Source organism: Dreissena polymorpha, chromosome 3 (genome assembly GCF_020536995.1).
Source record: "Dreissena polymorpha isolate Duluth1 chromosome 3, UMN_Dpol_1.0, whole genome shotgun sequence".
NCBI lineage: Eukaryota > Metazoa > Mollusca > Bivalvia > Myida > Dreissenidae > Dreissena > Dreissena polymorpha.
The window spans coordinates 93,368,239-93,386,622 of NC_068357.1; the positions used below are offsets into that span (position 1 = coordinate 93,368,239).

Sequence of the window (18,384 nt, forward strand, 5' to 3'; positions counted from 1 at the left end):
TTTTGTGATTGAGGCTGTAGCCAAATAACAGCTGCTCCAAATGTTACCAAAAATATCAATCTTCTTGGTAATAATTGTAACCCACCATTTTCTTCTCTTTTGAATACCTTATTTTCAAAACTGAAATTTTACTTACTGACTATTGGTATGACTTTAAACTGGTTGCATCAAAATACTGCACATGTACCATAACATGCCTTGATAAAATTTTCTTTTTCTTTTCTTTTTTGTACACACAGCAATATCAAATGCACTAAACAATTAATTGTGAATTAAGTAACACAATCTGGAAGAAGTCATAGGCAGTGACTCATTATGCAATCACATAATTATTTTTTTAGTGCAATAACAGGTCAACAATCTTGGGGGCAATGTCAAAGATACTTTTCCTGTAACTAAGGTGCAAACATTTTTTGTTTGTTTCCACTATCCCGACTGACCATAATGTTGTTTGCCCACTACTTTTTTTGCATTCCAAGCTGAACCTTTTTAATATATACTTTGTTGTTAATTTCACTAAAATCTCTATTAACTGTATAATCCATTATCTATATTTGATAATATTCTCTAAATTAACTTTAAATAAATTAACTAAAGAAAAAGAAGTTTGGAAGATTTCTGCATGCTATTGCATATTCTTATTAAATCCAGAATAGTAAAAAAAATGTTAATGACAAAAGTGTTGGGCCAACTTAACCTATCCTACTTTTTTGGTGACTTGAATGGAAACCCATGACTTTGTGAGGGACTAATGGGTACAGGTAGTACATCATCCAGACAGGGGCGTGGTAATGTGTCTATTTAATTGCCTGATAGAGCATAAATATGTCAATTTGTGGTGACACTATTGAGCCTTCGATAGCTTGTCCTTATTTTGTAAGTTCACAGTATGTTTTCATATACAGGGAATAATGGGATATTTGAGAAAATACTATGATACATGCCCAAGTATCACATAGAAAGAGAACAGACAGTATTTACAAATCAAAAACTTACCAAGTATGGCTAAAAAGATGAACAATGTTGACTTAAAGCTGCAAATGTTAAGGGATTATCGATTTTCCTATAAGATACGCATAATGCATTTTGACCCATTCAATAGTCACGGAGAAAATTAAATTTAAGACTTCTTTACAAATTCCAATTTTAAAGGTTTCATAAAATTATCTTACCCTACAAGACTGATAAGCAGCAAACAGCATACAACCTGAACAGCACAGGTGTTACCATCAGGCTGTTCTGGTTTTATGCTGTTTGCTGCTTTAATATCAGTCTTGTAGGGTAAGATAAGAAACATATAGCCATTTTTACTTTGCTTCTAAGCAGGAAAGGGTTCAGAGACACAGACTCCTACTACTTGTTCAAGCATTAGCAATTTCAAACTTTCCAATTTGTGACTGACGCAAAAAGCTGCCTTGCATCATTTTCATCCAAATTATTCACGTCTACTCTCACTATAAATGCATTATCCCAGATGCTCAGCATAATGTCATGTTTAAAAGATAGCAATATTTTTTGCAGGGAATTATTTCGTGCTTAAGCAAATAACTGGAATATGGGTACCAGGGTTTTTTTTGGCCCTATTTTATAGCCGAAATTCGGCTATGTTCCCAATCCCAAAAAGTATACTTTTTTCCCAAAATGTGGCAAAAAATTCCCAATTTTTTTTTTTTTTTTTTTTTTTTTAGAAAGAAGTCTAATGCGTATTTTATCTCAATTTCAATTCAATTACATCTAACAAAGTATTATATGATTTTGTTCTTTTAGTTTGAATGATTATAAAGAGTTATATCAAATTTAGTATTTCCCTAATCAGTGGACTTTTCATGTGGAAAAAAAAGGCTAATGAATTAATTTTCCCAATTTCATGAAAATGCCGATAAAATTCCCAATTCCAAAGCCATGGGCTTCCCAAAAAGTGGAAAAAAAAACCTGGGTACAAATAAATAATTCTGCCAATGTAGTGTCAGACATGAGCCATACCTCCCCTCCGGCCTATAAGGTTGACAAAATCACTTATCAATGTCATAAACATAAAGTAGGTGAACCCATTTGTACTGGCGTAAACAACAATAAAGATTATAGGTATAAACCACTGAAGAAGTCATAAGCAGTCAAACAATGAAGGAGTGGAAACTGGCAAGGCTTCTTATGCACAATCCCAGCACATACAGGTACAATGACCCCTGCCTCATGGACTGCACATGTATATTAATTACTAACACACCTGTTATATCTAAATAACCCCAATTATTCAACTTACACTTAGGAACTGTATACCGGTAACTGCAAAAAATATCAATACCAGTTCTACTAGAAGTAAAAGAAGCCAAAATTCTTGGGTTAGAAAAACATAAAAAAATAGCCATAAGTTTGATGTTACAAACACAGCCAAATCTCCTGCTTTTAATGTTATACTGAAATATTTGTAATTTGTATAGGATGGCTGCGTGGGGCTGGGTCTCCATCCAACATACCTCCAATAAAACATTTGTGGAAATTGATCTCATGGATATCTGAAAATAATTGGAATTTTTAATTCAATTTGTTGACTAGTATTGTCTACAGAACTTCAGATAACTGGAGATCTTTGGTAGTCCTGTTATGGTGAGTGTTCAGTCTAAAGAACTTAAAACATACTTTGAGATCTTTGGAAGTTGAAACATTTAACAGAAATCTGATGGAAAAAGTTTATAGGCTGTTCTGATAACCAATTAAAACTAAAATATATGTAATTTATCAATCTTTTAGCTACTTTATTGCATTGTTAAATCCAATTTGATTAAATTATCTCTAATTTATAGCTTTATGCGATTTAAGGATAAAATTCCTTCACCCGTGTTATCTGTAGGATGAACAAATAACATTGAACAAACTCAACCATTAGTGGAACTAGGTCACAATCTATGATTCACAAATCCTCAAAAATTTGTATGCCAGTACTTCAGTCAAAAACTGTTGATTCTATTTTCAGATAAATTTTATACCCAAATTAGTTCAAAACAAAGACCAGCTATGGAATCAGTACTTGAAACGTAGAATACTCATGATATCGCAATATTTTATCAGTATTTGAATTTACACATGAATCATTTAGGATTATTTTACCTTACATCATCACAGTATTTTGACAACTCAATCTTCATTTAATAATATTTGTGTATAAAAAGATGTACTGGTACATGTTTGTGTCAAATATTTTGATACTTTACTAATACAATAAATATTTCCATGGGGTATGACATAATTCAAAATTACAGCTCCAATAAATATTTTAAATTAATGTGACAAAAGAGTTTAATGCCATACCATTACCTAACCCATTTACTCTCTGCCTTGATAAAACCTCATTGTTCATATATAAAGTGTGTATTGAAGTGTTAATCCAGTATGGCCACTATGACTGTAGAGCCATCATGACTTTCACACTTTAGGGGGTCATTGCAAGTAATGGGTCATAAACAGGGTTTTACTTACATCATTCAAGCACATTTAAAGTAAATCTATCAAAAGGTGACACAATCCATTATGCATCTCTCACCTACAATGATTGTGTTTCAATGAACAAACAAGGGGTTGTGTTGTAATGGATTTGTTATATACAAAAGACGCTCTGTTGTACAAAAATACATCATGAAAAAAAAGTGCTCACAATAACATTGTACATGTGGTATCATGTATCAATAAATAGGCTGTGAGATGTTTCTTTCAGACCGTCAACTAAAAACTATAATTTTGTGGGTGTTCATTTTTTTTATAAATATCTAAATAATGTAAATTTACTAAACGCAGCAGAGGCTGATGCAATCTAGTTTGTACAGTACAACTCTAAAATGACAACCTAAATGCAATGACACAAAATTGGCTGTGAAAGTCAGCGAAAGTTTGTTTTCGATTTCGACCACATTTCCTTCACAGGAAGTTCATTGCCAGATTGATTGAAATCCCTCTCTAAAGTAGGCTGACAAAGTGTTAAATCTCCCAACCAAACAAAACTATAAAGAGGTGGGCAAACAATCAATAGCGAAATTCCATTCTATACACTTGATATAACGGCTATCATAGCTTCTCTGTAGTGTGTGCAGTTCTTGTAAATTACATGTAAGGATGCATGTACAACGTATTTACATGAATGCATTAATTCTGATCTGTAATATTTGTGCAACCATCAAACAACCATCCAACCCAAAAGCAGCAGCACTGAAGATTGATATTAACATCAAGGTTACCAAGAACACTGAATTTGTTCTTTTTCTGTTTACAGTACCACCCGAAGTCATTATGTGTACACAAACTTAAGATCTCACTGTGCCGAGTAAGCCCAAATAACTTTTTCATTGACATGATGTCCATATAAAAAAGACCGATGCAAAAAAACAACACTTTTGAAATAGGATTGTAAGAACGAAACAACAAGAGGGCCAAGATGGCCCTAGTTCGCTCACCTGAGAGGAGTCGGTTCATTCAATCTTTAACAAACGTCAAACTTGACCTAGATATTGTCCAGACAAACATCCTGGTCAAGTTTCATCATTATTTCATCTGCGAGTCATGATCAATGTACCTATGAAGTTTCATGGTCCTAGGTGTAAGCATTCTTGAGTTATCATCCGGAAACCATTTTTCTAAGTTAAGTCACCGTGACCTTGACAGCCATTGTGTGAATACGTTTTTTGGCACTTCGACCTTGACCTTTGACCTAGTGACCTGATAATCAATAGGGGTCATCTGCGAGTCATGATCAATATACCTATGAAGTTTCATGAACCTAGGCATAAGCCTTCTTGAGTTATCATCCAGAAACCATTTTACTATTTCAGGTCACCATGACCTTGACCTTTGACCTAGTGACCTGAAAATCAATAGGGGTTATCTGCGAGCCATGATCACTGTACCTATGAAGTTTCATGATCCTAGGCATAAGCGTTCTTGAGTTATCATCCAGAAACCATTTTACTATTTCAGGCCATCTTCCGGAAACCATTTTACTATTTCGGGTCATCGTGACCTTGACCTTTCACCTAGTGACCTGAAAATCAATAGGGGTCATCTACGAGTTATGATCAAAGTACCTATGAAGTTTCATGATCCTAGGCCTAAGCGTTCTTGAGTTATCATCCGGAAACCATTTTACTATTTCGGTCATCGTGACCTTGACCTTTGACCTAGTGACCTGAAAATCAATAGGGGTTATCTGCGAGTCATGATCAATGTATCTATGAAGTTTCATGAAGTGTTTTCACTATATACATTTAGAGAAAAATGCCCCGCCCACTGGCGGCCATGTTTTTTCACCGATCCCGACCATTTTCAAACTCGTCCGAGATATCAATAAAACCAATGTTTTGACCAACTTTCATAATGATTGGGCAAAAATTGTGACTTCTAGAGTGTTTACAAGGTTTCTCTATAGCCAAATAGGGAAAACTGGCACTATATACATATAGAGAAAAATGCCCCGCCCACTGGCGGCCATGTTTTTTTTCCGATCTTGACCATTTTCGAACTCGTTCGAGACATCAATTGAAACAATGTTATGACCAACTTTCATGATGATTGGGCAAAAATTGTGACTTCTAGAGTGTTTACAAGGTTTCTCTAAAGCCAAATAAGGAAAACTGCCCCGCCCACTGGCGGTCAGGTTTTTTTAACGGATCGGAACCACTTTTGAACACAACCAAGATATCATTAAGACAAACATTTTGACAAAGTTACATGAAGATTGGGCATGAAATGTGACTTCTACAGTGTTTACAAGGTTTTTCCTTTTTTAGACCCAGTGACCTAGTTTTTGACCCGGCACAACCCAGTTTCGAACTCGGCCGAGATTTCATTGGGACAAAGCTTCTGACCAAGTTTAATGAAGATGGGACAAGAAATGTGGCCCCTAGAGTGTTTACGAGCAAATGTTAACAGAGGGACATACAACGGACAAAGACCGGTCACAAAAGCTCACCTGAGCAATCAGGTGAGCTAAAAAATCATTAATTTTGTTTTAATGGTGAGGTATTTATCCACAATTTATGTTGCATTCATGTTGATGGCTGCACATCTTATAACCCAGTTCCCCAAATTTCAGCCAGCACTTGAGAATGTTTATAGCACAAAATGCCTGACAGATAAGAAGATGGGCACAGGGGGATGGATGAAATAATGCAATAAGCAGGTAAGAACCCTTATCTATTATAGCTGTTCAATAGCCTTAGAGAATTGAAATTCTTCTGAAAATGGACTTTATGCAAGACTGGAAATGCTATCTGTCTAATCAATCTTAGACCTTCAATGGCCTTGGAGAATTGATGAAAATGTATGGTATGCAACTGGAAATCAGTCTAGTTATCAGAACTTTTCTAATAGCTGCTAAAGGCTCCAATCGCCAAGAGTCCCATAAGCCACTGGCTTCAAATGAGCCATGCTCCTGGAAAACTGGGCTTAATGCATGTTTGGAAATGTTGTCCCAGATAAGCCTGTGCAGTCAGCACAGGCTAATCAGGGACAACACTTTCCGCCTTTATGATATTTTTAATTCACAGGAATTGTCTTCTTAGCAAATATCCAGTTAAGGTACATGTATAGAGTGACGTCCCGACTGGCCTTAGAAGACTGTATAGGCTAATCAAGGAGGACTCTTGAGGCACATGCATATAGCCCAGTTTTCAAAGAGCCAGCCTCAAATGTATGTTGTACATCACACATTGGCAAATAACATTTGAGCCGTGTTCTGAGAAAACTGGGCTTAATGCACGTGCATTAAGTGTCGTCCCAGATTAGCCTGTGCAGTCTGCCACTTTTCGCTTTTATGGTATTTTTAGTTTCAAGGAAGTCTCTCCTTACCGAAAATCAAGTTTAGGTGGAAAGTGTCGTCCCTGATTAGCCTGTGCATACTGCACAGGCTAATCTGGGATAACACTTTATGCACATGCATTAAGCCCTGTTTTCTCAGAACAAGGCTCATTTCTGTTTTGCCAAATTATTTGCTGTACAACCAAATTGAACCTGATTAAATCCCCCATTGGAAGTTAAGTATTAAATATAAATTTAATGTGGTAACATAATAATTCAGCTAGAGTCTGGGCCCTTGGGGTCAAAACACCACCAAATTTAACCATCATTAATAGGTTTTGTTAAATGTTAGCTACAATGTGTGGTAAAAGAATCCTTGTCAAGTGACTCTTCAATACACTAAAATCTGGATAAGGAGTATTTCAAAAAGGCCAATGAAGCAAGACTTTAGCAGTACCAGTAAATAACTTACTTGGTCCTCAACCATTATGATTACGAACCAGTATGATTCTATAATTATTCTACGCATTGCTACAGTATGATTAAGAATTGTATATAGGTCAATGGCATCATCAACTAACTTAAAGTGCTACATGTACCTGTCCAATCTTTAACGCAGAGTGGCCAAGACATACAAGTCTCATACCCACCTCACCTGGGTGTCTCCACTTCTGTATTCAATGTGTGGTTTTAGTACAACATGTACATGTATCAATCACCACCTTTCATTTAATAAGATGAAAGAAATATCAATGCGTGTATACATTAAATGTTCACCTCCAGTAACTGTTATATCTATATGTGTTCTCCTCATTACAACTATGCTAACCTTAAAGGGGCCTTTTCACAGATTTTGGCATTTTTTAACTTATTCATTAAATGCTTTATATTGATAAATGTAAACATTGGATCGTAAAAGCTCCAGTAAAAAATCAAGAATAAAATTAAAAAAAGGAATAGAACATTGCCCGGAGCAGGTTTCGAACCAGTGACCCCTGGAGTCCTGCCAGAGTCCTGAAGTAAAAACGCTTTAGCCTACTGAGCTATTCCGCCGAGTACACATACTTGATGTATTTTATACCTTATATAAGCAATCTTCGTAGTTTCACAAAATTTAACGACAAAAACAGAACTCTCCAAATTATTCAATCGTTTCGCGTTGCAACGCTTTATAATTTTAAGGTTTTAAAATCGTCAAAAGATGCATATAATGGCTATATTAGACCATGGTAAATGTTCAGTATTACTGTTTCCTCACAAATATCATAACTAAAACGAAAATGTGCGAATCTGAAACAACTTTTTTCAATTTTGTCAATTTACCAAAGCGTGAAAAGATCCCTTTAAAGTTAAACACTACAACTAAACTGTACTTCTAGTAAATGTTACTTCAATCATAGGTTCTAAAAGCCATAAACATGTACATAACAGTTACATGAAGATCATGCATTTAACGCGTAATATAACAAGATTGTATCTCAATACTTTGAAGTGAAGAATTGATTTACATGTATGGTCAGGCATGTATGTTCTAAAACTATAAGGCACCATTGAAAGATTGTCTTATCGGAACTTGGCAACGACATGAAGTCTAGGTCCTTAAAAGGTAACCTCAGTCAGGGATGAAAAGCAAAAACCCATCATTGTCCATGGACCCTTAAATTTGTTGTAGAATTCCTGGATTTTCTGGGAAAATACACATCTGTGTAAAATACATGTAAGGACTGAAACTACAAATGTGCCTGTTTTTTCTGTTAAAATCTTGAGAGGGCTCTCGCACTGGCTATTGGAATACACAAGCATGGAGTACTGAATAGATTGGAATACACAGGCATATAGCGTAGATTAAAATACACAAGCATGTACAAAAATGTAGTACTGGATAACTGGATAGATTGGAATTCACAAGCATTGAGTACTGGATTGATTGGAATACACAAGCACGGAGTACTGGATAGATTGGAGTACACAGTACTACACAAGCATGGAGTACGGAATATATTGGAATACACAAGCATGGCGTATTGGATAGATTGGAATACACAAGCATGTAGTACTGGATAGATTGAAATACACAAGCATGGACTGACATGGAGTACTGGATAGATGGGAATACACAAGCATGTAGTACTGGATAGATTGGAATACACAAGCATGGAGTACTGGATAGATTGGAATACACAAGAATGGAGTTCTGGATGGATTGAAATACACAAGCAAGGAGTACTGGATAGATTGGAATACACAAGCATGGAGTACTGGATATTGGAATACACAAGCATGGAGTACTGGATAGATCGGAATACACAAGCATGGAGTACTGGATAGATTGAAATACACAAGAATGGAGTACTGGATAGATTGAAATACACAAGCATGGAGTACTGGATAGATTGGAATACACAAGCATGGAGTACAGGATAGATTGGAATACACAAGAATGGAGTTCTGGATAGATTGGAATACACAAGCGTAGAGTACTGGATAGATTAAAATACACAAGCATGTAGTTCTGGATAGATTGAGATACACAAGCATGGTGTTTTGGATAGATTGGAATGCACAAGCATGGAATACTGATTTGATTGGAATACAATTACACAAGCATGGAGTACTGGATAGATTAAAACACACAAGCATGGTGTACTGGATAGATTGGGATACACAAGCATGGAGTACTGGATAGTTTGGAATACACAAGCATGGAGTACTGGATAGATTGGAATACACAAGCATGGAGTACTGGATAGATTGGAATACACAAGCATGGAGTACTGGATAGATTGGAATACATAAGCCTTGAGTACTGGATAGATTGGATTACACAATCAATTATGTGTACCAAATGATGATGAATCTTGAATGCAGGCCTAGTGGCAGAAACATCATAAGTGTATTCTTAAGTTTGGTTGACTTATATTTGACCTGGTCTCAATCTCCAATTCAATAAACCAATATTCACCCCATAAAAGTCATCACAGTGAAATCAAATTTATTTTCGACATTAATTGCTTACCTATCCTTTGTATTGACAAAACAACTATATATCCCAAACTGTTTGGTGTGAATGGAAAACCAATTATCAAGAAACAGACAGGGATGCCAATCTTTCCCAAAGCAAATGTTTCTGAACAGCCTTCCCCCATGTAACCACTACCATACCAATTGCTGGTCAGTGACAGGGTGGTTGTACATTGTAATTGTGGTTAAATTGAGTCATTACCAAAACATGTATCTTTGATTACATTTTTGTATGGTGCAAGACCAGCTAAAAATTTAGTTAATTAACTTTTTAGGAAAAAAACTATTATTACAGGAGTCCCCAATTAAACAAACATTATAAGATAATGCCATTTCAATACTTTGGTACATTTGAACCAGAGGCATACACATCGTATACACTTTATTCATAGTATACATCTAATTTAGTATTACAGTAATTAAGTACACATGTACAATTATCTCAACAAACTCTCTAGATAAAAAAACCTGCCTTTTGCAATGACACTGGAAGACATGGCATGCCACTCAAATGATTAAAAAATGTACACAAAATACATATAATATACAATTTAATTGTTTCACGATGTAGAATTACATACCTTATTACAAGGTCAGCAATTTTTTGGTGAACTGATCCCAGGATTTAGTTATTGCTGTGCATGTGCATGTAAGACCAAAGGCAACACATAGGCAACATGGTTAAATGAACACTATTCAGTGAACCCATAATGGCAGATAAGTTATTGCTTGATTGTTCCTATTTTATTAAAAAGATTTGTGACCAAGATACTTAAAGTATTAAATCTATGATAAGTACAGTCTGAATGGCACACATAGCAGTCAGTTCTGACACTAACCGCCATGCCCATAAAGGTGAAGTTTAACAAGAGCACCGCCTTGCGGGTGCAGACCGCTCATCTATTTTCTTTTTAAAGGTGAAGGGACTCTCATTTTCAATCACAAAGGAGGAGTGGAGTGAAGAGGGGTGTATAGTGTGGGGTTGTGGACATTTATTACATTATCTTCCAAAAAGCGAAAAAAAAAAAAAAAAAAAAAAAAAAATCGGGGGGGGGGGGGGGTTTTGGGTGCGATGGTTGGACGGTATTTCAAACATAACCGTTTAAAAAAAAAAAAAAAAAAATAAATAAATTGGGGTGGGGGGTGGGGGGGTGGGGTGAGGGTATAGTGTGAGGGTGCGGTGGTCATTTGTGAGATGATCTTAAAAAAAAAAACAAAAAAAAAAACAAAAAAATTAGGGGGGGGAGGGGGGGGAGGGGGGGGGAGGGCACGGGGGATGGTTTGGGTGAAGTCTATTGTGGTATGTCAGGTAAGAGTAGTTTCATCAAAGTATCAATCAAATCTAATCATAAATAAAGAAGTTATGGCACTTTTAGCAAAATTTAATAATTTGACCTTGAGAGTCAAGGTCATTCAAAGGTCAAAGTAAAATTCAAGTTGCCAGGTACAGTAACCTCATGATAGCATGTAAGTATTTGAAGTTTGAAAGCAATAGCCTTGATACTTCGAGTGGATCGAAACACAAAATTTAACCATATATTAAAAGTTACTAAGTCAAAAAAGGGCCATAATTCCGTAACAATGACAACCAGAGTTATGCAACTTGTCCTTTTACTGTACCCTTATGATAGTTTGTGAGTGTTCCAAGTATGAAAGCAATATCTATGATACTTTAGGGGTAAAGTGAACATAAGTCTTAACCAAATTTTCAATTTTCTAAGTATAAAGGGCCCATAATTCCGTCCAAATGCCAGTCAGAGTTACATAACTTTGCCTGCACCGTCCCCTTATGATAGTTCATAAATCTTGCAAGTATGAAAGCAATAGCTTTGATACTGTAGGAATAAAGTGGACCTAAACACAAAACTTAATCAAATTTTCAATTTTCTAAGTATAAAAAGGGCACATAATTCTGTCAAAATGCCAGTCAGAGTTACATTACTTTGCCTGCACAGTCCCCTCATGATAGTTAGTAAGTGTTGCAAGTATGAAAGCAATAGCTTTGATGCTTAAGGAATAAAATGGACCTAAACACAATACTTAACCAAAATTGTCAATTTTCTAAGTATAAAAAGGGCACATAATTCTGTCAAAATGCATGCCAGAGTTATCTAACTTTGCCTGCCCAGTCCCCTCATGATAGTAAGTAAGTGTACCAAGTTTGAATGCAATAGCATTGATACTTACTGAGAAAAGTGGAACTAAACGCAAAACTTAACCAAAATTTTCAATTTTTTAAGTATAAAAAGGGCACATAATTCTGTCAAAATGCACGCCAGAGTTATCTAACTTTGCCTGCCCAGTCCCCTCATGATAGATAGTAAGTGTACCAAGTTTGAATGCAATAGCATTGATACTTTCTGAGAAAAGTGGACCTAAACGCAAAACTTAACCGGACGCCGACGCCAACGCCAACGCCGACGCCAAGGTGATGACAATAGCTCATAATTTTTTTTTCAAAAAATAGATGAGCTAAAAAACAAGATCAATTAGCCATGGTATCTGTATATTATCTGTCAATCAAATGCAGAATCATATCGTCTTACGCTTCTCAAAGGCAACTTAAGCTGAACTATTTGCCTGTGAATATGGACTTGTTCCACTCCAACGACCCCATTGACCCGAATATCATCGGGACATCAGGGTTCGGATTGGGTTACCGACCTTTTCGCCCATGTTGTCAGTGCTAATAACTCCTAGTGCATGCCTAATGAATAGAGTCAATGGACAATTTCAAGTGTCAACTTAAGGTTCAACTCAGATTTTGGACTTGGACAATTACCTATAACAAGAACTAGAAATTAGATTTGACCTGAGAATTCTTAAAGAGCAAATCAATATATACATAGTAACTTTAAATACTGAGGCTGTCAATTGAACATGGACTAATAAATACATGGAAAACTGTTCAAGTGTCAAGCACAATGTCAACATCAGGTCAAATGGAAGTAAGCTCTTAATACTGATATATATGCTAAGGAAATGCTGGATGAAATACATCTTCTTATTTACAAAATTTATGGCATATTGTTAACCTCAAGCCACATACAATGTATGTATGCCATATTAATTACCAGGATGCAAACTGACTGCCCATAAAATATGATGGACACTTTCTCCCCTTGAGCAAATAGACTTGACAAAAATTGAAAACACGGCCTTAGCCATCCCAGGACGGATAAAGCATGTTATATGCCCCGGGCTAGTTGTGTTCAATTGAGTGTGGAAAATTGTTTTTTAAGGATAGTTTTTATTGGATTTATTGTCTTTGAAGAAATTGATCTTCACTTATGTGAGATATCAATGTTAAAAGGACAGTTTAGCAGATTTTTATCTTCATTTATCATTTTGTATACTCATGTATTGATTTGTGAAATTGTCTACAAATTTTTAGTGAACTATTATTAAAAAATTCAGATTAATTACACTAAAATCATTTAGGTCACTGACAAAATGTTTGCCATTTGTCAATATGGTAATTAAGCAATAATCTGTAAAAAATTATTATTGAAAAAAAATAAAAATTCAATCAGCGATTATTAAAAACAGAATGATTAATCAGGATTTAGGTTTTAACTTCCTCTGATTTGTCAGTGTTTGCATCAGCCTATTAAATGTGTCCTCAGGCCTAACAAAAAAATATGTTTGTTTCCACTGACATGGCCTAAAAAATTAGGGTAGGTAGGTAGGCAAATAATTTTATTTTTAAAAATAATTTTTTTTTAGAAAATGTCGTACATGGTGTATCTTCTTCTCATTTTTTTGCGTACAACTGTATGTACAATAAATTTGATGATGTATATAATGCAATATGGCTTTATTTAAATGCTTTAATGAAATAAAAACTTGCTGTTCATTAATTTTTCATTGTTGCTTTCCTTATTTCCGCGTTTAATGTTGACTTCTGGCAGCGGCTATAATAGTCCATTTTATTACCAATAAAAGGCATAACTAAAGTCGCAGTAAGCTTGACCCTCAGTGTCTATAGGGATTCAGTGTTGTTATACTTTCCGTTTCTTTGGAATCATGGAGTATATACTATATTATTTATAATTTATAATATATTAAATAGCCCAAAAGCCATGCTTGGGGGACGCGAGTGGTGTTGCATGTATTATTATCACCATGAACAGACCCAATCAAACTGGGTGTGCTATTATATTTCTTGGATGCAGTTTATGCTTCCAAAGGACCACATTTTCAGATTATATTATGCACTGGTGTCGTGGGGTCTATCTACCAGGGCTAGCGCTGTCCCAAAATTTCTTTGAGCCGACCAGGTTTTTGTTTTTCGAAGCGCGAAAACTGGTTTTGAAATAATTATATATACATTCTCTATCAACTTGTTTATATTCTTTTAATGACAACAAGGGCATATCACATATCATAATGTAACATACATTTTTCAATATAGAAATAATTAGTATGGTACTTGTCAAAGTACAAACATAAGTTATTTTATAAATGAACATTTAATAGGGGTGTCGATTGTTCCAAATTTGAAATCCTGAAAATTAGGCCGGGGCTCTTGCAACCGCAGCCGCAGGAATCCAACAGGAATACAGGGCAGATCCCCAACCCCATCCAGAGCCTTTACTAATTGTTCTTTTTTATAGTCTTTCCAATTGTATTTTCAGGTGAATACAATTTAAAATACTATAAACCACACCATCCGTATCACCGCATGTGCATTCGTCATTCTATTTCTTCTATAAAGAACTTCGAAAATAAATTATAATCGACAAAAAATAATGTATCCGAAAACGACAGTCCGAAAAATTGTACGCATTTGCCACATTAAATAAAATGTGCATATCGTTTGACTTCAGACATTGCAAAACCTAGCAAATATACAATTTGGTTGACATATTGCTTTACAATAGCATTTTTTGTGGGTAAAAAACAACTTAATTATCACCTTTAAATTTCAAACGATAATCGGCATGAAGGTGTAACATCGTCAAAATAGAACTTATTATTTAATTATCATCCTTTTATTCAGATCAATAGTCGGGAGAAAGATGTTAAGTAATCAGCTTAGAAATAATTTATTTATTGGTACGCTTCTTTTGGTTTGCTAATCTTTAAATACGACGTTTGCCATCGGCCGCTATATTGTTGGCAGACGACAAGATAAACTGACTGTGTATTCCAGGTGTACAGTGTCTACGCATGAATGACCCAATATTATGTGTGAGCAAACTCAATGTTGATTGGCCAGCTACCATGTGACTTGAATGCTGACTTGACCAATATCGATCGCCGATTCGATAAGTTCAGATTGGCCAGCTACCACGTGCGCTTCAATAACAATAAAAATGATATGCGGATAACGTCGAAAAGTTTATTGACCGTCACCGCAAAATACGCGGTCCGATTTTTTCCGAATTTTGGGCTCAAAAAAGATTAGGACCGGCGGCAAAAAATTAGGTAGGGTCGGGCCACCGGAAACAAACAATTATTTTTGTTACGCCTCATGGCATTATTTCAAATGATTTACTTCAGTTATTGTAATTAAGTATATTTAGTAACAGCTTATATTGACCTGAATCAGAGGTGCTTCAGGGTTCCCACTGGCTAAAAAATTCTATAGCCAAATTTACGGTGAAACACAGAAATTCTTCACATTTTATCTGTTTTACAGGGTTTCTTAAGCCAAAAATTTCTTATTTGTAGACATTTACTAATCTGGCGAATGGCAGTGCAGACCCTGTATGCATTCATTTAACAAACATGCAAAGTACACCACATTTCTTACTGTAGTTAACTTTAAGAGATTTCTGAACAAACTTTCAGCGTGCCTGTGAGTCACTGTGTATCATTTTATAAGCAATGAATCAAGCCATAATAGTGTTTCTTACATAGCAGTTTGTCTAAATTTACAAGAAAAATACCAACCTAGTGACTCTACAAGCTTGACCATAACGCCGCCAATGTGAAGGTCGCCATTCACCCTCAATGTGGGTTCGACCTGCAGGTCTGTGACGAGAATCTTCAGCTCCCACGAGCCATCCACCTGACCACTGGCTCCGACATACGCCATCGTCACACAATGCACAGATCAAATTAATGGTTATAGATCCAAACACTAAATAGTACTCTTTGATTTATGACACACTACAGGTTACATCCAAATGAAAAACTTGTATTGAAAACGTAATCCGCGTCGTCCTTCCTTTATGTTGGTAGCCAATTTATGGGGCACATCTTTGTAATTTAGAATAGACACACTGAAATAAAGACAACATTCCCTTTTAAAATATTAGCTGTTAAGATAAACCCATAATGAGAGAAAAACCATATTTCCTTTAAAAAAGGATAGAAATTGTTCTAATATGTTTATAGTAGCATGCTGAATGTCTAAAACTATGGTTTATTTTCTATAATATTCAAACCAAACAATTACATGTATACAATGCTTCATGAATTTTCTTATATTAGAAAATATCAAACAATTCTGTTGCTTGAAGAATTAATGAAGATAGTTTGACAGACCACCGTTAACGTCTTGGGTATTACAGTATGCGTTGACTTGTTCAAAATTGTAATTAAAAAGTTGAATTACTTACACCAACATTATCAAAAGCACTTAGTGAACATTACAATATAAAAAGAAGTTAATACAAATATGTTATTTACGGCAGTTGAGAGGATCTGATTTATTGCTCTCTTGAGATTAAACACATGAAAATGTCAGTGTCATGACATTAATGTTATCAACATTTCTTGTTATTTTAGTATCTATTAATTGACTATTATTTCATGCAATATTCAGGTCAATGTCATTAACTTTCAAAACATTTACAGCTAGAATTAATATTCAGAATGCATAGCAGGCAAGTTCAGATGGAAAAGTGCTAGCTTACAAATATAAGGATCGCATTCCCTGGCAGCAACCGTTGCATGTGGGAATTTAAATGAACTCTGTATATTTTTCACATTAATTATACTGTTCCTGTCAGTTACTGGCCTAAATGTTCATTAATGTTATGGTAAACAAGTGTATCCAATATGTGTGTGTTGGTTATGTCTAAAATACGCATGACTTATGAATATCTGACACAAATCCAACCATATACAAAATTAAAAATGCAATCAATAGTTCAATAAGTAAGCATTAAATGCGTGTGAGTCTATCATATTAAATGTGTTATTCAAGGACAAATTCAGTCAGCATGCATGTAGAAAATAATAACTTAATAGCAAAATTGAACACTGTCAAACACATCAACTAAAACAAAATTTGTCAATTAAATAAGGTATATGTATATATTTTCGGTCGTATTAAATTAATTTAAAGTCACCAGCAGTCTCGGTTATTTCAAGTTTAAATGTACAAACTGTATGCGATATCATCGAGATGTGGAGAAACATTATCCTTTGATTGAAGTGGGTCATATCCACACAGAAAATATGTTAGAAAAGTTTACTACCTCCGATAATATTCCGACTATTCCCTTTAATAACGATCAAAAATCACTGCAGGGTTATGAAAAGTAACATTAAAACACATAAAACGTAAACATCGACTGGTATTACCTCGTTTAAATGTTGTTATTCAACTTTGTGAGTCAAATATTTATCAAATGTCCGTATTTGGAAACACACTATCCGCATTAACAATTAGCGATTTGTAACGAGCTTTCTGATTGGATGTTCGATCCTGGGGGTTGTTTCAAGTGTATGGTGACCTCATGAATGAAAACCGAATTTGTAAAAATACTTGATTTATTATTACAAACACATCCATTTTTGGACATTGTTCATATCTCATAACGGCACGTTTGTTAATGAATACATATTGTTATACACAAATTATTACACAGCTTATTGGATTGTATCCGTCAAAATGTTTTTCATAAGATGCAGTCCTTCAACGTTTTAAGTTTAAGTTGTTTTAAAATCCATTAAAGGGGCCATCCAACAGATTTTGACATGAATTGAAGCTTGTCATTAAATGCTTTAAATTGATAAATTTAAACATTTGAAATAAAAATCTCCAGTAAAAAAACAAGAATACAATTTTTTAAAAAGGAAAAAAAGTAACCTTCACCAGGGCTTGAACCACTGACCCCTGGAGTCCTGGAGTAAAAAGTCTCCCGCCTCGACCACTCGGCCATCTACACTCATATTCAGAGCGGATGTATTGTTTAGCTATATAAGCAATTCTCGTAGTTTTCCAAAATATCGAATCACATCGATACAAAACTTTATCAGTTGGAAGGCCCCTTTAATACCTGTGGCAAAGTTATGGCTGAGACTAGAATGTTCAAGAAATTTTATGTTAAAATTTGACCTTTACCTGTTACCTTGTCCTTTGAGGTAAGAAGACAGGTATTCCAGTCAATATGTTGTCTAACATTGGCTGAATGAGCCAAGTTATATCAAAATCATTTAATACATCGCAAAATTATGTACAGTAATATTCAAGTTGTTTATGGTTAAGTTTGACCTTTAACATCTAATTTTGGTTTTGACTATTGAGGCCGGGAAACAAGTGGAACACGCACAACTTTGTGTCTTATGGTGGGTGACATTTGTGCCAAGTTATTTGAAAATCCATCCATATATAGCACACAG

The 18,384-nt window shown here is 35.1% G+C and overlaps 1 protein-coding gene across 1 annotated transcript in view; it reads right to left on the reverse strand.

Annotated features, from left to right (window-relative positions):
* The window catches only part of LOC127875321 (fermitin family homolog 2-like), a 73,422-nt gene extending 55,996 nt beyond the window's left edge, over nucleotides 1-17,426 (reverse strand). The window contains exons 1-2 of the mRNA XM_052420305.1: nucleotides 17,238-17,426; nucleotides 15,703-16,034 (exon numbers count right to left, since the gene is read on the reverse strand). Of these exons, the coding sequence (XP_052276265.1) occupies nucleotides 15,703-15,847 (145 nt within the window). The 5' untranslated portion in view covers nucleotides 15,848-16,034; nucleotides 17,238-17,426. The remainder of the gene's footprint in view (nucleotides 1-15,702; nucleotides 16,035-17,237) is intronic.
* Nucleotides 17,427-18,384: the final 958 nt, after the last annotated feature.